The following is a 21,816-nucleotide window of genomic DNA, read 5'->3' on the forward strand; positions in this document are numbered from 1 at the left end:
AATAATAATAATAATAATAATAATAATAATCAATAAATAAATAAAACGGGTCCATATATTCTTCTTCGTCTCCCCCTTTTTCTATCGTTAAAAAAAGCAAAATAACAATAAATAAAAAGGGGGAGTCGCAAGACATAAGAAACAGAGAAAGAAACAAAGAGAAAAAAAGAAAGAACAACAACAACAACAAAGAAGAGTAGAGTATAGATTAAAATAAATAAACATACCTACCTACATACACACACACATTACAAAAATATATAAGTAAATTTATTTTCTTTTTTCTTTTTTTCTTTCTGTATGTCTGCCCATTACAGCTGTAGACGTTCTTGCCAAAAAATCTATTTCAATCCCCTCTTCTATTCCTCTCTCTATCATCACTATTATTATCATCATTTTCTTTTTCTTTTCTTCTTCTTTTCTCTTTCTTATCTTCTTATCTCTTCTTATTAACTCACCATATGATCATTTCCCGTCCGTGGTTGAATCAACTTCTTCCAGTTGAGTGCGTAGGCATTCACAAAGGCCCGTAGTGTAGATGTCAATTGAGTGCCGGCCAATTCCACCTTTAGTAAAGTATCCGCATCCACTTGTTTTAACTCCAACACCAATGATGGACTTTTACTTCCCATTGCCTTTTCTCCTTCATTATTATTATTATTATTATTATTATTATCTTTACTCTTATCTTTATTATTCTCCTCCGCTTTCCCAAGAAGTTTATCCTCCAATCCACCACGAGTGGAAAGATAATCCCGAAGAGAATACATTCCCGCAGCGGAGGCCACACCTCCACCACTATTCTTATCTCCCCCACCCCCACCAATCGTTTTATTTTGTAATTCATCCAACATCTTTAACACCGCATGTTGAACCACAACTCCCAAATTATCTTCTTCTTTTAATTCCGGAATTCGAATGGCAATCACTGTGCGGATGAGTTCCGCCTCACTGAAAACACAATGACAAATGGATTGATATTCTTGTAATAACGCCACCACTTCCTCCGGTGTGTGTTCCGCATTAGCGCGAGTGTAGAGAGATTGTTGAATAGATGCTCTTTTCGCGGCCACTCGCTGCACGAGTTGCTCGAGGCGAGAAATAGTGACAGTGGCCCAATTCTCCACAGCGGCACAACTGTCGGTTTCAGTGAAGGCATCACGGAGACTTTGGGCGTAAACAAGGCGTTTGGGTGGCATTGTTTTTTTTATTTTTTTTTATTTGTATTTGTATTTGGGATATTATTTTTTTTATTTGTATTTGGATTCTCTCTCTCTCTCTCTCTTTTCAAGGGGAAAAAGGAATAAATAAAATAAATAGTCTTCTGTTCCTTGTTTGTTTGTTTGTTTTTCTTTGGGGAGTTAGGGAATCCTTGTTGTCGTTGTTGTTGTTGTTGTTGTTTGTATTGTATGATATTTTCTTTTTTCTACGGGTTTTAATAGTAATAAAGAAGAGAAGAGAAGAATAACACTAATAATAATAAAGAAAGAAGAAATGCCGCAAAAACAAACAAACAATCAAAAAAACTAGACTCAACACCATTTTTTTTCTTTTTTTTTCGTATAGCTGTTCACATCTCTTTCTCTCTCTTAAATTTGACAGAAAGCCCAATAGAAACAATGACATTAGAACGAGAATACCCGTACAGATATATATATATATATATTTCCTGCCGTTATTATTATTATTATTATTATTATTATTATTATAATCGCCGTTTTTTACCCGGTGGTCTTCCACGTTTACGCCGTCCATTATTATTACTATTATTAGAAGTTGCCGTTCCTCCTGCAGATGTTAACTTTGTTGATGTTGTTGATATTTCTTTTCCATCTTCCTGAACCCATTCTGTCATTTCTTCACTACGATCTCGCCTTTTATTCCCCACTTTTTCTTCTTTACTTTCTTCATTTTTTCCTTCTTCATTTTCTTTTTTGTGTGGATTTAAACGGCCAATGGTGTGGGCTTGGCGGGTAAACTCCACCGGACTTGGACTCCGCCTTGCAAACACATACACCGGCAGACGTGCGGAGATGACATTAAACGGCGGTTCCTCACACTCAGCGTTATTATTACTATTATAATTATTATTAATATACAGATGGTTATCATGATAATTTCCATCGGGTGTTGCCGAGAGACCGACACTACGACGTCGGGATGGCACTAATCGCTGCTGCAGTGGAGAGACCACATCTCCCACAATATCTACGTAATCATTCTCTACACTTTCCTCTTCTTCTTTAATATTATTATTTATATTATTATTATTATTATTATTATTATTTTCTTGTTGTTGGGGTGAGTAATAGAAGGATTGCTTTCTTGGCGATGGTGTGAGGACATCACTACACCCATACAATTTATTATTATTATTATTATTTTCTTCTTCTTCTTTGAATTTATCACCCAAAAGGCGATTATGCCCTACAAGAAGAGAAATATTATTTTGTTTTAACGGTGTTCCTTCTATTATTGTTTGCTGCCGTTGTTGTTGTTGTTGTTGTTGAAGTACAGGCGGTATATAAAGAGGCCGATAACGTGCAATTCGTTTACCATTTACCTCTACAAATACAGGGAATATATTCTTTTCTTCTTCTTGTTGAGATGATATCGGTTCTTCAACTCCTATTCTTCTTGTTTCTATGATTGGATTTTCCATATTCCCATTAATACTACTACTAGAATGATGATGATTATTATTATTATCATTATTATTATTATTATTATTATTATCATTACGCATTTGATTAAACAATACACGTGCTGTTGATGTTGCTGTTGTTGAGGATGATAATAACAACGATGAGGAGAATGATGTGAATGGCAACGCTTCCCGCTTCTCTCCACTAAGCGTCACAGTTACACTCTTCTCACTATCACTATCACTATTATTATTATTATCATTATTATTATTATTACTATGATTAATATCCTCTGGACGAAGTGGTTGTAAAACTCCCCCTTCTTCATCAAAGGGATTTTCCAAAAAGGCCACCACATCATTTTCATGTAAACAACGACTTTCACCCCATGGTAGTGGAGTATCATTTACATAAAGTGGATTACACCCACAGTTAACAAGACGGTAATGTGGTCCATGAAATACACTTGGATCATCATGATCCTTTTCACTTCCATTCTCATCTTTTCCATTATTATTATTATTATTATTATTATTATTATTATTATTATTATTATTATTATTATTATTCTTCTTCATATGTATATCTTTACTACTACTGTTGCTGTCGTTGCTCATACTACTTCCACGACTACTGTCAATATCTATGATCTTACTCTTATCACTATTATTATTATCACTATTATCTTTATAATGATTACTAGTATGCCCATTATTCATAGTCTTTGCCTGTGTGCCATTGACGAATCTCTGCTTAGCAGGTGGATAAATAGAAAGAATAACTTTATGAATGGCCGCATCACTTACATACACCACACGGCAATGAAGTCGACTCACACAAACATGTCGTAATCGACACGCCTCTGGTAATTGTGTATGTCGACCAAAGGCTACATGTGGTATCTTCTGCAGCCAATCCTTAACAGCTATACGATAACGATTAGATGTTGATGATGTTGTTATTGATGTTGTTGACTCGTTGGATTTCTTTTTCCCTCGTTTTTTATTCTTTTTATGATTTCGTTGACGTTTTTCTTCTTCTGCTAAACGTTCTGCTTCTATGCGTTCACTTGTCTTGTGTCTATCCTCATCCTCATCTCGCCATTGGGAATAGAATGGGAGTAACAGTGATGTCTGGGGAACTAAAGGGAGCAGGACATCATCGTTATTACTACACCCGTTAATAACTTTCAGTCTCCACATCCCACTGGAGGATTTATTTTTTTCTTTTTTCTTCTGGTAGAGACGGATTCTATAAAATAATAATAATAATAATAATAATAATAATAATAATAATAATAATAATAATAATAATAATAATAATAATAATAATAATAATAAATAATAATAATAAATTAAATAAATAAATAAATAAATATATATATATATATAGTACAATTGATAAGGGGCGCCTTTTTTCTTTTTTTTTTCTCCCTTTTTCTATATTATTATTATTATTATTATTATTATTATTATTATTATTATTTTTGTTTCTTTTTTTTTCCTTTTTGGTGGTGATAGCTGCGGATCTAGTTTTGAATGTTTTTTTTTTTTCTTCTCTTCTTCTTTAAATGTATACTCTTTTCTTTTCCCTTCTTTTTTTTTTTTCTTTCTTATTTCCTTGTTTTTTCTTTTTTGTTGTTATTATTGTAACTACTGCACGACTCACCTCTCAATCGAAAGATCCGTTTTTTTTTTTTTTTTTTAGAGGAAAAGTCAAAGCTAAGAAAGAAAGAAAAGAAAGAAAGAAAGAAAGAAAGAAAAGAAAAAAATGAGACTTCTTTATTTCACTCTCACTCTCTCTATATATCCCCAACATCCTATTTAAATAAAAAAAAACTCTCACAATTACATATTCCATTGAATTCGATACACTTTACAAACAATTCCTCTCTCTTCTTTTATTGTGCTGGACGGGCGAGTGGTTCATTTACAAGCGGTGCTGGCATTGGGCCTCTATCGAGTGTGTACACCTCCCGCAGTCTTTCTTCTTCCATGAGTTCAAATAAACCACGAGATCGTTTCTTTAATTGTTGTTGAGATTGAGATTGAGATTGTTGTAATTGTTGAGGATCTTCACCTTCTTCTATTCTTCGCATCTCTTCATTGGATCTTTCTCTGGCTGCCAATTGTTCCACATCCCGTTGATGTAAAACGAGTAATTGTAGAAATACACTAAAGAAGAGTAAACCAACAACGAGTTTTGGTAAACGAGAATATTTGGAATCTAATGTTGGGGCACATTTGGGGCATTTACACCAGAAACGATAACGATCATGTAAAACATATTGTCTATTATCAAAAGACCAATTTGGGGGAATGTAACTAATAAGAATTTCTGTACCGGCTGGGATCTTTACAGTGGCTCGACAACAGAATAAATATTCCACAGGTGCAGTCAACGTTAAACTATCTTCTTCTTCTTCTTTCTCGTTCTCTTCCGTACTCTTATTACTATTACTACTACTCTTATTACTATTCTTACTACTATTACTAACACTATGATGAATACTACTACTATTACTACTATTACTATTGCTGTTGCCGGTATGGATAGTATTCTTTAAATGAGAATGATAACTCTTTTCATTCTTCTTCTTCAATACACTATTATTATCAGAGATTTTATCTTTTTCCTCTGCCTTTTCCTTTTCCCCTTCCTCCAATTGATCCATATAATAATCTGTTTCCTGAAAAGTATGTTCAGGAATAATATCATAAGTTGCATTTGGAATACAACTATGATTTAAAAATCCCGCTTCTGGAAAGTATGCCATTCCTTTTCGCTCTGCATAGAAAGATTCTACAAGAAAACTATTCATATCAATAATAGCCGCTAATCGTGCAATGTGAATTTCATGTAATTCTAATGCATATAATACCTTCTTCCCACCAATACGCTCTAATACATGTTGAGTGGCGGTGATAGGCCAATACTCTAATAAAGATGAGGGTTGACCAGTAAGAATCCAATCATGTAAATAATCCAAATCTTCTGATGTACCTTCATACACTTTTAAAAGTATATCTACACACATTTCCTCTAATCTTTCTATTTCACTCTTTACACCGAGATTTCGTGCGGTTTGATGAACAATCATAATAGTTTCTCCAGCCTCTATATCTCTTGTAGCAAATACACCTCTTCCTGTTAATGTGAAACTATTCTTAATCACCGCATCTTGTATGACTTTTCCATTCTTTTGTGGTAATTGTTGATGAAGTATAGATCGATGTTGTAATCCACGAAAATGATGAGGAAGTGTTAATAATGATGATGAAGAAGTTGTTTCGTTTTCTTTTTCTGCTAATCGTGGATGTTCAAATCCCACTTCCCCAGTTCCCGCTACTTTAATATGTCCATCGCCGTGTAAAATAAAAGGTCCAATGGGTGTATTTCGTACCCATGGATGTACAGCCGGCGGTGGAAAGGCCACAAAGTGATCTCGTCTTCCATTCATTAATAAAGGTAAATCTTTATTATTATTATTATTATTATTATTATTCATATTAATATCTTCACTGGGATAATAATAATGATGATAATCATCATCAGCCGCAATAAAGACAATAGACATGCGTTGATGTTTACGAATACGACGAAACTCTGGGGCGATATCGTCTGGATGTGTGGGGGAAATTAACTGCGAGTTTCGCAGGAGACGTGCATTTTCCACCGACTCTGCTCGTGCGGTGAGAAAGTCAGAGACTTCGTGAGAAGTATCCATAGTGAGATCCTTCTTTATATGTGTATGTGGATCTTCACATCTATTTATATCGTTTTCTTCTTTTCGTTCTTCTTGTTGTTCTTTTTCTTCTTTTTCCCATTCTTGAGGAATAACACGTACGCGTGGATAAGTAGTGGTAGGGGTTTGCGTATCTACACGTGCACGTTGTAAAGGAATATCATCAACATTATCATCAATATCATTATCATTAATATCATTATCATTATGATGATTACTACTCGTCGTCCTTGTATGAATACATTTATCCTTTTCCGTTTCTTGCTTGATGTTATTATAATAGCGATAAGATGTGATGATAGTATTATTATTATTATTATTATTATTATTATTATTATTATTATTATTACTATTAGTAGTAGTAAAGGGGATAACTATTATGAAAGTTGATGATGTGAGTAATGATGATGATGATGTTGTTGTTAATATTGGAACTGCACGTACACACCGGTGTGGAAGACCAGGCGGGCAGCACAGACGACTGCGGAGCATCACACACGGACACTCTACTCACCTACACAGATAAATAGATAGATAAATAAAGAGATAAATAAATAAATAAATAAATAAATAAATAAATAAATAAATATATATATAAATAGATAGAGAAATAAGAAAATATATTGGGTAATGGAAAATGAAGCCCACAAGGGTAAAAAAAAGCAATAATAATAATAATAATAACAACAACGGGAAAAGAATAGAAAGGTTTATATATATATATATATATATATATAGTGGCAAGTAAAAAAAAAAAAAACAATAATAATAAACAAATAAAAAAAGAAATAATTCAAATAAAAAAACAACTTTATTTCCCTCTTATCATTCCAAATCCCTTTCCATCTCTTGTAATAAGTGTTGTTGTGTAGATAGTTGCACTTCCATTAATTCCTCCACTTTACAAGGAGAACCCACACGAAAAAATAACGCCCGTTTATCATATTTCCCATCACTTCCCACTCCACCAAATACCGCTCCCCACACCGCACGATTCCACGGTGGAATAAAATACCGTTGATGCCATTTACACAATTCTTCACAAACTATATTATTCATTCTCATATCTTTACTTATTCCTTCTTCTTTAGATCCCACAACTCCCTCAGAGACTAATGAAGATGATGATGATGATGATGATGATATTCGTTGGAGTAATGGATATTGTCGTTCCTGCAATTGTGTATACAACTCAGGTAGTTGTTGTTTCACTCGTACATCCCGACGGGCGACTGTCTTATCTATATAAAGAGTGCGAGGAAGACCCGCAGAAACAACAGGTCGTATTCGTGGAGTCTTTATATTATTATTATTATTATTATTATTATTATTATTATTATTATTATTATTATTATGAGAGATATTTGTATTCATATTAGCAGCAAGCATGTGTTTTCCCTTTTCCGTTAAAAAGAGTGCCAGTGGATAACCAAAGGATGATCGCAACATTAGAGATTCATCATCTTGAGAAGCCTTTATATTATTATTATTATTATCACTATTAATATGAGAAGCCGTTTCCTTCTCTATAGATTCACTATACAGAAATGACTGTAAATGCCTTTGACGACTCTGCCAATAAACTTCAAAGGGCATCACCGAATAATAATAATAATATGAAGATGAAGATGTTAATAATTGCAGACGTGTATTAAATAATAATGGATTTCTTGGACAAGCCCAGAATCCAACTAACTCTATCCAATGTTGTGGTGTAAACACTAAATACATCACCTCCTCTTCTTCTTCTTTTTCTTTTTCTTCTTTATGGTGATTATTCATATTATTATTATTATTATTATTATTATTATTATTATTATTAGTATTAGTATTATACAGATATGATGATGATGATGATGATAATAGTTCTTTTTCTTCTTCTTCTTCCTTCTCAAAGGTCATCTGTGTAGGAATACATAGACATTTGGTAATCCAATGAGAAACCGCATGTAATCCCGCACGCCGCAGGTGCTCTATACTCTCCAACGGCACTTGTCGAAGTAATGGATCTATTAAACAGAAACAAAATAAATAAACTCCAAAACATAATTGACAAGTAAAGACTTCCCAAATATTAAGCGCAACATCACGAAAGTTTAATACCATACAATGTCTTTCTTCCAATCTATCTAATTCTTTTAATATCGCTAATTTATCAGCAGCGGTTTGAGTACGTAATGGTAAAGACCAAAAGAGTTCTCGTATTTGTTGTAATTCACAATAAAATAATAAACGTTCATTGTTTGTGACTCCCACACTTACTGGTCGAGTTTGTAATGATTGTTCCTTTAATAATAATGCGGCATATCGTTGCATAATAGATTGGAGTTTTAACTTTTCTAAAGAAATAAGGGCTTCTATTTCACGATGGGCGATGGTGGTGTGTTGATAATGTTGATAAGTGTAATAAACACCAGTGGTGAAAGCAGCACCGGCAAACCATACCGTTAAACGTGGCATATAAATAAATAAATAAATAAATAAATAAATAATAATAATAATAATAATAATAATATCTAGAAGAAAAGTTAAATAAATAAATAAATAAAATGTAATGTAATGTAATAGACCCCTTTATATATATTTGTGGATGGATGGATGTATGTGCGTTAATGATATTGGTACCTCTTTTCTTTTTTCCCTTTTGGTTCTCTCTCTCTTCTCTTCGCCCCTTTTTTCGTTTGATTATTTGGGCTTCATTGGATGAAATAATAGCCATGAGAGTAATATAGGAATAATAATAATAATAATAATAATAAACAATAAAGAAAAAGAAAAAAAAAGAGAAACAAATATTACTTTTTTTTACACTTTAAGAAATAGTAACAAATACCACGTAAAGGAAAACTTCCAATTGTTCGTTTTTTTCTTTTCTTTCTCTTCTTTTTATTAATATTCGAAAAAGCCACTCTTCATCTCTCACTTAATCCTTCTAAATCACATTGCGATTATAACCGGTATCTTCAATACCAAATATAATAAAAAAAAACAAAAAAAAATCAAAAAAATCAAAGAAAAAACCATAGCAAGAACAGATTTGACATTTAATAAATAATAATAATAATAATATTCCTCTCTTGTGAGGATATATATATATATATATATATTGTTTATAATTATTCCAATATTATTATTATTATTATTATTATTATTCCTTATTAAATGTTACTGCCCAAACCTCTTCCACACAAACCACCCCACTGTTGCCAACGGTACGGCTCGTGTACATAAAAAGAAGCCCAAATGTGTCCATGATGATGTATAGATAGCTCCATACGCAGGATAAACATCTCTAGCCATTCCCAAATGTTGTTTTACATGTAGTAAAAGTCCTTTATGATCAGAAGCCTCAAATTTCTCATTAAATAATATATATCCATCACGAGGTATCAATTTAGAGATTTCCCCTTCTTTCTTATTATTATTATTATTATTATTATTATTATTATTATTATTGGGTAGTAGATAGGATGCGGTTTCTGCGGTAATAGAGCCATTCTCCTCTAGTATTTGAATGCCTTTCTTTTCACCATTCCCTTCATTTCTTCTCTCATACTGTGGAGAGAGAACTTTCATATTACTTAACAATAACCAATCTAACTTTCCACGAACAAATCCATGATAGGCCGGGTGATCCAATGTGATGGATAAGGCCTTATCACTCATATCATATAAACAAAGATGTCGATTATCAATGAAAGCGATTTCCTCCGCATTGAATCCATATACCCATCGCCAAACCAAATAACTATTACATATCCAATCATATAATAAAGAGATAATATAAGATGGAAAACGATAGGAGAAAGGACAACAACCACGAGTAATACTATTCATATATCGTGAAAGAACTTTACGTTGTAACCAACAGGCTTCTTTTTCACCAATACTAAAAAATCGCATACGATCGGTTCCATATCGAGAAGAAAATCGTACAATACCATCTGCCATTGTATTAAAATCTCCACCAATTATAAAAGCTGGATGGGAATAAAAATTATGTAGTGATAGTGGTTGAATAGGAAATGATTCCCTTGACTCTTTCGTGTTTTCCTTTTCAAGAATACTATTCATATCTCGAAAGATATCAAGAAGTTGTCGAACTCGTGCAAGTGTCCCACAAAATACTTCAAAATGACAACAATATACATAAAGATTTGGTAAAAGAGTATTAGTTCGTGAATGCGGTTGAATACAACAACGGAGAACACTACGGAATCCATGTCGAGGTTCATGCAGTTTCCATCCTTCTTTTTCCCAATCAATACCACACGTGTGGGGAATAACAAAGGCATCTGTAAGAGTAGCAGAGGCAGAAAGAATAGCATTCCCATGAAAATGACGTTTTTTTTCTTTTTCTTCTTTTTCTTGTGATGAAAAATGATGATTATCCTCATTCTTCTCTTGTGTAGATGAGAGTGGACCCACGGCATGTTCTAATGGACGATCCACCGCGTCCAGTTCTTCAAATTCACATACAAAATAAATTTGCATCTGTAATGCCTCTGCCAATTCACGTGGTACATTACGATAATTCGATCGTTTACAATTAATATCTAATTCTTGTAATATCAATATATCTGCAGGAAGAGCACGTAGGGTTTCTACAATACGATCAAATTGTATTCCTCGTTCAATATTCCATTGTACCACACGTAATTGATCAGAGAGTTTTCTTTCCTTTGCAGTGGCTGATCGGTAATCATAATGAAGTAAACCACCTGGCTGTAGTGAGGCCAGTTGAGGTTCATCCATATTAGGAGTGCCTTCAGTCACTTTACTCATTGGATAAATATATATATATATATATATATATATATATATATTTATATAATCACGGGCACCTGTGTGAATTCAAAAAGAAAAAAAAAAGAAAAAAAGAATCAAGAACCATATTCGTCCATGGGGAAAATACATCACACAATCAACATCACATCAAAAGAAGAAAAAAACAAACAAACAAACAAACTCGAACGAATACGAGAAAAAAAAAAGCACGATGATAATAATGATAATAGTAGATACTTTTTTTTTTTTCTCACTTAAACAACCAAATCCGACTCGTCCAGACCATCCGTTAGTGCTTCATTCACCATTGTAAGAGCACTCCTCACATTTGTTGTTGTTGTTGTTGTTGTCTGTTTCCCTATATTCTTTGCAGCCGCAGCCGCATCCGCCTCATTTTGTTTTTTCAATTGTAATTGTTTCTTTTTCTTCTGCACCATTTTCAATCGAAAGAACTCCTCCCGCTCCTGTTCATCCAATTCCGAGGTAATATAACTCAATGTATTCTGTACACGTGGAATCACCACTTTTTCTAATGCATTCACACGACGATTGGTGACTTTCTGGGCGAGATCCAATGTGACCCAACTCACCTGTAAAGAGGCAATGCGAACTAACAACTTTAATGTTTCTCGAAAGGCAAATCGGGCTTCTTTTAATTGTTCCCCACCGCGGCCTAATCCCGCCATTCCCGTTTCTCTCCATCCTTCTCCTCCAGGCCCATCCGCATCCAATAATGCGTGTTGTTCGTGAAAACTTGGCACCCGAACACCGGCGATATTATCCACATGCAGTGTCATTGCATACGTGGGGAGTTTTAAAGATTCCTGCACGGCCAAAGAGATATCACCGGCAATAAATTGCGCTTGTGTGATGGTAAAGTAGGATCCTTTGATTTGTTCCACCATCTCCAGTTTGGCCTGTCGTAATTCTCCCATGGTTTTACGATAGCGAAGGGCCAACGCATCGGCTTTCTTTTTAAGAAGTGAATGTCCCTTTTGGGCACCTTTCAGGCGAGTTTTAAAGGCGATAAGAGACATGCGACTCGGTAAGGCTGGATAGCGATTGTTGGAGGACATTTATGCACAGAAAAAAAAAAAAAAAACTTGGAAAACGCAAGAAAATTTAAAAAAAAAGGCAATAATAATATTAATATTAATAATGATGATATATTAGTAATAATTACTAATAATATATATATATATATATATATTTATCACCTTTCTTTTCTTCTCCTTTTTTTCTCCCTATTATTATTTATTATTTATATTTTCTTTTCTTCCTTTTCGTTGCTGCAGTTGTTGTTTCTTCTTCTTTTGGTTCTCCTGATGTGCAGAAACCCTCTTATCCCTACACTACGCTAACACCACCAATCACCCAAACATCAATAATAACAAAAAATAAAAAAAAATAAAGATAATAATAAAAGAGAAAAAGAAAAGGAATAAGCAAATAACAAAAGAAGTTCACAAACAAACAAACAAACAAAAGAGAAAAGGAAACGGAACTCATACTTTACATGATTTTTTTTTTATTTTCTTTTTGTTTTGTCTTTTCATTAACCCAATCCATCCCTCACTTTCTCTTTCTCTCTTTCATTTTCTAGATCCTCAAAAAATAACCATTTATGAATGGTAATATTAATATTTGTAAAAAAATTCTTCCCACAATGTCATGTATCCGTTACTAATTTTGTAGTCACCAAACAATTATAAATGTGATCGCTAATTTTTTTTTTTTTTTTGATTCAACGCCTTTTTTTCGTATTCGTTCTTTTTCTTTTTTCTTTTCTTTTCCTCTTGTCTATTTTCATATTTTCGTTGTTGTTGTATGCATCTCATCATCAGAGGGAGGCATTTCTATACTTTCCTCTTCCTTCTTGGTATTGGTTTCTGTTAACATGGGTGGAGTAGAGAGAATAGAAGCCGATGCCGCTCGTTCCTCTGCTGTCCATTCTTCCATTGGTGGAATTTGTTGTTCCGTCTTGGTTACTTCTTGCCGTAAATACTGCGCAAAAGCCGCTGTAAATTGAAATGCAATTTTCTTTGCTTCTGCTAAATATCGAGTAGCCTGTGCATATTGTTTCATCGATATATATACACGGGCAATATGATTAAAGGATTCTGCAGTAGCGGTTTCACATGTTTCTCCTCTTGTTCGACGGATATTTAATGCCTTTTCATGCCATTCTATTGCCTCACGATATCTTTTTTGTAAATGACAACATTGTCCATAAGTGGTATACACATCTGCTTGGGCAAGTACATTAGAACGAGCTGTTTTTGTATACATATCTAATGCTAAATTACACATCTTTTCACACTCTGTTACTTCTTCTCGATGAAGATGTAATAAGGCGAAATTACTATAAGAATAGGCTACCGTAGCGTGGGTTTCACCTAACATTTCAATACGTATATTTAATGCCTCTCGTAAACACCGTTCCGCTTTGGTATAATGATGAAAATCTAAATAAAGTAAACCGAGATCATCCAAGACATCTGTGAGAAAAGTTCGTTGAAGTGGTTCAATCGTGGCATTCATACGAAATTGTTCAATCGCAAGAAGAAAATACGCCTCTGCATGACTTTCCCGTCGAACAGCATACGCATCCCCAAGTTTATGATATAAAAAGGCAAGTTGTGGATCTTTAGGATTACTTGCTTTTCGTAATCGCACCGCATCATGTAAAAGTTGAATCCCACGATCTAATTCTTGTCTTTTTATTAATAATGAGGCAAGAAAGGTATACGCTTCTGCGAGTTGTGGGGCTTGTGGACCAAGTGCGGCCCGCAGAATTTCTATTCCCCGTTCATATGTTTTCTGTGCAGTTATATAAGCCTCACATAATTCCTCAATACGACCAAGTTTCACTAATTCCATTCCATACAAAACGGAATCTTGACCAAGTGCCTTTGCGTAGATTTGACAACTACTTTCATAGAGACGACGAGCCTCACGAAATTGTCGACGAGCCGCGAGAAGTGCGGCTTTACTACTCGTTGCCTGTGCAGTCGCAGGCGCATCTCGTCCAAGTGTGGCTATACAGATATCTAAACATTCATTTATACACATTTCTGCTCCTGTGGCATCATTAATCGTTTTCTTCACCTCACAGAGTTTATTTAAGGTTTGGGCAATAATAGGACGATACTTATTATGTCGTGAATAGAGAAAACGACGAATCTCTAAAGCTTCTTCTAAAAACGCAATAGCACGATGTTCTTCCTTTTGTAATAAAAACAATTGAGCACAATCTGCAAGGGCATGTGCAGCAGAAGCGAGTGGATGTTTTTGTGGTTCTGTTAAAGCCGCAGCCGCTGCAGTGGTGTTAGCATTATCTGGTAACCAAGAATTAGCTGCATGATTATAAGAAACATCTCGAAAGATTTTAATACTCTCACGAAATGCCTTTTCCGCCTCCTTTAAAAAATTTAAATGTGTATAGGCAAGAGCTAAAAGTGCAAGACTCTCTGCATATCGAAGAGATTGTTTTCCCTCAACTTCCTCATAAATAGCAGCGGCTTCTGTTAAGGCATTCTCTGCGGCCCCGGGTTCTCGCATATCTAGAAAGACTCGACCAATATTATGAAGAGTAGCCGCACACTTGACGTGAATAGGACCATACTTTTCTCTTCTCATTGTTAGCGCACGATCATAGAGACTAATCGCATCTCCATAGTTTTTAGTCTGATGAGCCACTTTAGCAAGATCATTACATTCTTCACCAAATTCAAAGGTCATGGGAGCCCGACCAGCGGCTTCTCGAAATCCTTTTGGGGCATATTGTCGAGGTCCAATTGCTCGTTGTTGAATATATAAGGCATTACTAAATAATAATAAAGAAGAAGATGAAGATTGTTTTTGTTTTCCTTCTAGTACTGCACGTATAGTAGGACTACGACATCCCATTAATTGAAGACGTGATGGTCCTGATAGTGTACGCCAACAACTGGATTCTCCCATCCATGTAGACGTAATGGCCATCATCTTCACTGTAGAGACAGGTCCTCCATTGGAAGCATGTACAAGATGGAGAGTCTTCATATTTATATATATATAAATATATATAGACCGGTTTATATCTATATTACAAATATGATGTTTCGCTTATATTATTTGATGTATATTCTCCTCAAACGGTGAAGGGTGGGCACCTATCACGGAAGGAGTCTCTGTTTTCTTATCTTTTATCCCTAGATGCATATATACATAAATAAAAAGAGAAAAGGAAAATAAAGAAATCAACACATTAAATAATGACGATGATAACGATGTATTCATAATAGATTAGAGACACTTAACACACACACACACACATATTACCAGAAGAGCCCATTTTTCACAAGAGAGATGTTTTTTTTTTTTTTTTCCATCCCAATAGTATATATTCTCTATTTCCAAAAAAAAAAAAGAAACACTACAAATAAACAACACATTTACAACGATCTTGTAATACTGTAAATAATGTTGTACACGCAAACGTTTACATTTTCTATTGCTTACGTGTACATTACGTTGTTTATATATATATATATATATATGTATATATATAATGTAGAAATATTGGTTTGTTTGCGTATGTGTTCGCAGATACTCCCGCAAAGTTCCATATTTACAGCAATAACAATCGCTCAAACACGCACAGAGAGAAAGTAAAAAAGCGAGAATATGCGAGAATAGGAAAAAAAGCAATAGTAATAGCAGCAGTAAATAGGACAACAAAAGAAGTGAATCCCCCACACCCATCACAATAATAATAATAATAATAATAATAATAATAATAATAATAACAATAATAAAGAATATACATTCGTGTCCACAGTCCCATATATATATATATATAGACAATAAATAAATCAACAAGCAACATAAGGAAGGGGGGAAAAGGGAAAAATAAGAAAACGAATAATTACAAATACGAGATTCGACAGGTAAGAAAGTGTATTAACAATAATACGAAAAACAATAAGAATCAGCAAATCAATGGAGAAAAAAAAAGGAAAAAAGAAAAAAAAAGAAAAATGTAGAGCCTTTTATTTTCTTTTTCTCTTTCCATTCACTCTGTCCTTTTCCTCCTCTTCTTCATATCAAAACAAACACAAAGAGAGAAGAAGATAATGCAAAAAAAAAAAAAAAAAATTACAACACGAACAGAATGATATGGAAGTAATAAATAAAAAGAGAGAAAGAAAATTAAACTAGAAAGCTTTCTCTCTGGACCTTCACGACCTTTAAATAAATAAATAAATATATATATATATATTTATCACGTCTTTTTTTTATTTTCCATTGCTTTCTCAGTTTATCCTCTTCTTTTCTTTTTATTATTTCACTGTGTTATTTTTCCCTCTTTATTTTCTCACTTTTTCCTTTCTTCTTTTCTACTTTTTTCTTTCGAATTTGTTTTTTTTATTATTTCTTTCTTCTATGATGTTTCTTTTTATTTTTTTCTCATCTATTCCTATTATTTCTCCTTCTTTTTTTTTTTTCTTTTCCCCTCTTTCCTTGCCCCCGCATGAAGGGGAAATAGATAGATAGATAGATAGATAGAGAGAGAGAGAGGTGAATTCCCTTTGCTTTGTGGATTCATGCATAAAGGCAAGAGGAAAAAAAAAAAAAAAAGAAAAAAAGAAAGAATTAAATATAATAGATAGATAGATAAAGAGATATAAAGAAGGAAGGAAAAAAAAAAAAGGCAACCACATTCTATCTTTTTTTTTTTTCTTTTCTTTTCTTTTTCTTTGGATAGTTTACTCGTGTGCCACCACACAGACATCTCGTCCATTACTAACCTCACTCTCTCCATTATTCATATTCGTCTCTTTTCTCTCTTTCATATTATTATTATTATTATTATTATTATTATTATTATTATTATTATTATTCTTATTCTTCTTTCCACGACTACTATTACTACTTCCGCTGTTGCCAATATCGCTAGAACTACTAGCAGGCCTTACTCCCGTTCTTTTCTCTTCAGATTCCTCCTCTTCCTCATTATTATTATCATTATTCTTATTATTATTATCATTATCCTCCTCCTCCTCTAACTCTTCATCATCTTCTTCTTCTTCTTCTTGTAGAATTGAAGGACCATCAAATAATAATAACTGTGCTTGAACGGCTAAAGGCAATTTATCGTGCTGTGCAGGATCGTGAAATGGTGTTTGCCATAACTGTCCAAAGGCAGCAAGCACACAGGCAACATTCTGCACATAATGTGTACCATCTTCTATTGGAATACCCGCATTTCCATTTCCATTCCCACTACTCAAATCATCCTCATCATCTTCTTCTTCTTCTTCTATTTCTTCTTCTTTTTTTTCTCTATTCTCATTGTAATTTTTCACTTCATCCTTTTCCCCTTCCTTCACTTTGGCCTTCACCGTTTTTAATTCTATTGCCTTATGTTCCTCAGTATCTACAGAATGACCAGCCGCATCCTTTTCTAACGGTTGTCGTTGCCGCAGCGTACGTTTAATATAAGGAAGGAGTAAATTAATATCATTTACACCTCCTCCAGACTTTTTCTGTTGTTGTTGTTGTAGTGCAAATTGTAAATACTCATTAAGTTCCGCATCACTTTCATCTGCACACAATATACCTTCATGATCGGAGATGGATGTACTGGTGGTAGTTGCTGTGGATCCATGCCGTTCAACATGAGACTTTGGACTTAATTGTGCCATTCCAACACGACTTGCTGGAGTTACTACAGTCGCTGCAAGAGCCGTGGGGGTTAAGGAATTTGTACTGAATGAGGATAGTGTTTTGGAAGAGTTTATATCATTTACATTATGGGATGATGATTCTAACGGAAGAACACTCTTTGAAGACATTTCATCTCGCATTAAACGACGTAGTGGGGATCGGGATGCAGATGAATTTCTTGATAAGGATTCCGCTGTGGGGTATGCAATATTCCAAGAGGCATTATTCGCATCTCTTCCACGTGAATGTTCAGATACTCTCACAGGTGTTGGGGATTCTAACATCTCACCATTTCTTAATGGTGTGATATCAGGCGTTTCATCTCCTACAGAAGCTGTTTGTATGTGTATCGGTTCTCGCATCAGCGATGATTCTCGTTCTTCTACATGTTGTTCTTCTTCTACTTGTTGTTGTTCTTGTTGTTCTTCTTTTTCTTCTTCTTCTTTTCCTTCTTGTGTGGATTGATCTAATAATCCTGGTGTAATCGGATAGGTCAACGTAACATCTATAGGCGATAAATATTCTTCATAATATAAAGGTTTCGGTCTCACTTTAGATTTCTTCTTTTTCGTACTAGATTCTATTGGTGTAGTATTACCAATTTGTTTCTTTTTCCGTGTACGTGGGGGTGTTTCTGCGGGTACTGGTATCGCTGAAAGAGTTTTCTTCTCTACACTTTGGCGATTACCACCAACACTAACACTACTAATATCATGATTAGTTACACGTTTTAATGTTCGTGTCTTTAATTTATTCCCTCCACGGTTTTGTTGAATCTTATCAAGAGGTTTAGCAGAAGTATCGGTATGAGGTGGTGTACTTCCAATTCCAATGGATTTATTACCATGTGAAGGTGTACTAAGAAGAATATGCCGTGTAGGGCCTATAATACTCTTCTTATCCCGTTCTCCCATCATACTATTAGTAGATATTGTTGTTTTTGTTGTTTCTGTTGGTGGTACGAGTACAGTAGGTTGTAGTATATTATGACCTTTAATAGGGGTTGAGAAAATCTTCTCTAATGGTTTTTCTGGTGTTTCTATAATAATAGACTCATGATTTATCATTTTAGTTGGTTGTGTTTTTAGTGAAAGAGTACCGACAAATACTTCATGCATACGAGGTTTCACTTTCTCATCCTTTTTCGCTTCACCAACAGAGAGAACGGAGTAACCGAGTTCAATAGATGTGGCATGTTGTCGTTGTAATACTTCTCGGGCTTCATGTTCTGCTTGCGTAAGAAGAAGTCGTTCAAAGTTCTCATCACTACGTAATGTAAAGAGTGGATTAGAGAGAAGTTCCTCTACCTTTTCCGTATCCATATCCAGAAGAAGCAAAGAGGATGGGGATCTCGATTGTTGTCGCTGTTGTGATTGTTGTTGTGATACTGAGGATGGGGATATGGATGGCAGTGGTGATTTCTCAATCTTTTCATTATGGCTAAGAAGTTTTCTTTCTACTACTACTTCTTCTTCTTCTACTTCTACTTGGTGATTCCTATTCACAATAGGGGACTCATGAACGACGGAAAGAAGTTCCATAGATAAATCTCCTGTATTCATTGTAGAGAGTGGATGAACATGTGAAGGTAGTAATGGTCTCTTGTTCGTGCTACCAGTTAAGGAGGATGATAATGGCAGTGTACCATTTCCAACAGCATTTTCTCCTGTATTATTATTATTATTAGTAGTAGTAGTAGTAGTAGTAGTAACTGCAGGTGGACGATCTTGTCTTAAGAAGCTGTTAAGAAGAATAGAAGAAACCATTATATCGTTATCCGAGCGTCGATTGAGTAGAAGGGTTGGATGTAATTCCATTCCAGGAGGAATTGTATTAGAATGACCACTGAGAGACATCATGGAACCCTTCTGTAGACCATCACTGCTATTCATATTCGCATTATTATTGAATAAACTCATACCGTTATTATTATTATTATTATTATTATTATTATTATTATTACTACTACTATTATTATAATTATAATTGTTGTTTCCATCTAGAGCAAATAATCGTGTACGTGGTTGTCTAAAGAAGAGTGGTGTCCCACGTGCAATGATTTGTCGTTCATTCATTAATACCGTACGAGTTCGTGTGGAATCCACAACATCCATCATTTCTTCCATTGGATCCATAGAAGTTGCTAGTGTGGTATATCGCGATTCACTTGGATGTGAACGTACAGATGAAGGCATAGAAACAGATCTCACACTTATAGAGTTCCGTATACTATGGCGTGGTTCTAATGAACGTAATCGTCCATTACTCCCTTGACGACTACGTTCTCGCATTAATATTGCTTGTCGACGACGTATTAACGTTTCATAATTCTGAACTGTACCTGGTCGAGTATATCGATCATATAATAAATATTCATCCTGTGGTTTTACTATACTTCGAGCCCAGGCTTCTGTTACGACAGGCCCATGTGTACGGCGAGCACTAGGGGAACGACTCTCTAAGAAGTGTGGATCCGGATAAGTATGATCACAACTCCCATATTCACTTAACACAACGGTGGTATTGCCTCCTTGGGAATAACGTAATCGTCCAACATCACTACTTTCCTCCTCATGATCATCATGTGAATAATTATGTTGTTGTTGTCTCATTGGATCTTCATTTCTATATTCTTCATACACATCATCTCTTCCACTTACCGCAACGGCAGTACTATTATTATTATTATTATTATTATTATTATTATTAGTATTATTAGTATTATTAGTAGTAGTAGATTTTCTAATAAGAGAACGGTTGGTATTTATATTTGAACGTGGAGAGTGTTTGGGTTGTAAACGTTCTAAACGTACCCGTTCAGCGCGGAGATCCTGCGCGAGGAGTAATTGCGGTGGTGAATTCGCCTCATCCGCCTCTACAGAGATGTGATCTCGTTGCATGCGGAGTTTTAACTGCGGCTCATCACTTACTCTTGTGGGTTGTGCACGTCTTCGTACATCATCATATCGTTCTTCTTTTTCTCTTTGTTGTTGCTTTTCTTGTTGCGATGGTGATGATGTTGTTGATGAATGTTGTTGTGGTTGTTGTGATGTTGTTAAGTGTGAAGAATGAGATTTCTTCTGTCCTTTCCTTCTCGTTAACTTCATAGCTGCTAATGTAGTAGAAGTAGAAGTAGTCGTAGTTGTTGTTGTTGGGGCTGCAGTGTGTGGAGCTGTGCGGGCGGTGGACGGTCCGCTGCTGTACGCCACACTTCGTGGACTCTCCGCTGCCCGTGGCTGTTGTAATAACGGCGTGGTTCTATTCATTCTCTCTATTTCCTGTTGACTTTGTTGTGGATGATGATAAGAAGAAGAAGAGTAATCCTCACTACTTACTCTAGTTGTGTGGATGGTGGCTCTGCGTATCCCACTGTTGGGTTCTTTGCTGTTGAGAGAGGAGGACAAGGAGGTGGTTGGCACTCCATGCATAACGTTGCGGCTCACACGTGGACTATATCCTTGTCGTACTACTGGCATCTCTCTTCTCTATTCTCTTCTTTATTGCCTATAATAACAGTATATATATATATATATATATATATATAGACGACAAAGGGGAAAGAGAAAGAGAAAGAGAGAAAGAGAGGGGAGGGGGAGGGGATAGTGAATCACCTATTTTTTTTTTTTCTTTTCTTTCTTTGTACCGTTTCCTTGTTTCCTTTCTTTTTTTCTTGGTTTACAATTACCAAAGAGGTAAATATAACTATTTAGATATGTTTAATAAAAAATATATCTAAATATATTCAAACCTATATTTGCAGATATAAAGATAAGAAGAAAAATTGAAGAGAAGCGAAATATACGAAAAAAAAAAAAACAAGAAAAAACACCAATGTTCATATTAGTAGTGATATTGAAAGAGTACAACCTGCCATCTCTTTTCTCTTTTTTTCTCTCAGCATTTGTTTGTATTAAACTTTATTAATGA

The 21,816-nt window shown here is 34.7% G+C and overlaps 8 protein-coding genes across 8 annotated transcripts; all 8 read right to left on the bottom strand.

Moving 5' to 3' along the window:
* Positions 1–449: 449 nt before the first annotated feature.
* On the bottom strand, positions 450–1,199 carry TM35_000421280 (proteasome activator protein PA26; the record flags this gene model as incomplete). The annotated part of the gene is made up of 1 exon (XM_029029939.1): positions 450–1,199. The coding sequence occupies one exon, from the start codon at positions 1,197–1,199 to the stop codon at positions 450–452; it is 750 nt and encodes a 249-aa protein (XP_028878736.1).
* A 506-nt stretch (positions 1,200–1,705) lies between these two features.
* TM35_000421290 (uncharacterized protein) lies at positions 1,706–3,847 on the bottom strand (the record flags this gene model as incomplete). Its single annotated transcript, XM_029029940.1, has 1 exon — positions 1,706–3,847. The coding sequence occupies one exon, from the start codon at positions 3,845–3,847 to the stop codon at positions 1,706–1,708; it is 2,142 nt and encodes a 713-aa protein (XP_028878737.1).
* A 698-nt stretch (positions 3,848–4,545) lies between these two features.
* On the bottom strand, positions 4,546–6,882 carry TM35_000421300 (uncharacterized protein; the record flags this gene model as incomplete). The annotated part of the gene is made up of 1 exon (XM_029029941.1): positions 4,546–6,882. One exon carries the CDS (start codon positions 6,880–6,882, stop codon positions 4,546–4,548), a length of 2,337 nt encoding a protein of 778 aa, XP_028878738.1.
* Positions 6,883–7,215: 333 nt separating this feature from the next.
* Positions 7,216–8,850, bottom strand: TM35_000421310 (uncharacterized protein; the record flags this gene model as incomplete). The annotated part of the gene is made up of 1 exon (XM_029029942.1): positions 7,216–8,850. The coding sequence occupies one exon, from the start codon at positions 8,848–8,850 to the stop codon at positions 7,216–7,218; it is 1,635 nt and encodes a 544-aa protein (XP_028878739.1).
* A 705-nt stretch (positions 8,851–9,555) lies between these two features.
* Positions 9,556–11,175, bottom strand: TM35_000421320 (uncharacterized protein; the record flags this gene model as incomplete). The annotated part of the gene is made up of 1 exon (XM_029029943.1): positions 9,556–11,175. The coding sequence occupies one exon, from the start codon at positions 11,173–11,175 to the stop codon at positions 9,556–9,558; it is 1,620 nt and encodes a 539-aa protein (XP_028878740.1).
* A 257-nt stretch (positions 11,176–11,432) lies between these two features.
* TM35_000421330 (vacuolar ATP synthase subunit D) lies at positions 11,433–12,254 on the bottom strand (the record flags this gene model as incomplete). The annotated part of the gene is made up of 1 exon (XM_029029944.1): positions 11,433–12,254. One exon carries the CDS (start codon positions 12,252–12,254, stop codon positions 11,433–11,435), a length of 822 nt encoding a protein of 273 aa, XP_028878741.1.
* A 730-nt stretch (positions 12,255–12,984) lies between these two features.
* Positions 12,985–15,222, bottom strand: TM35_000421340 (uncharacterized protein; the record flags this gene model as incomplete). Its single annotated transcript, XM_029029945.1, has 1 exon — positions 12,985–15,222. One exon carries the CDS (start codon positions 15,220–15,222, stop codon positions 12,985–12,987), a length of 2,238 nt encoding a protein of 745 aa, XP_028878742.1.
* A 1,706-nt stretch (positions 15,223–16,928) lies between these two features.
* TM35_000421350 (uncharacterized protein) lies at positions 16,929–21,365 on the bottom strand (the record flags this gene model as incomplete). The annotated part of the gene is made up of 1 exon (XM_029029946.1): positions 16,929–21,365. One exon carries the CDS (start codon positions 21,363–21,365, stop codon positions 16,929–16,931), a length of 4,437 nt encoding a protein of 1,478 aa, XP_028878743.1.
* Positions 21,366–21,816: the final 451 nt, after the last annotated feature.

Source organism: Trypanosoma theileri (genome assembly GCF_002087225.1).
Source record: "Trypanosoma theileri isolate Edinburgh chromosome Unknown TM35_Tth_42_V1, whole genome shotgun sequence".
Taxonomy (NCBI): domain Eukaryota; phylum Euglenozoa; class Kinetoplastea; order Trypanosomatida; family Trypanosomatidae; genus Trypanosoma; species Trypanosoma theileri.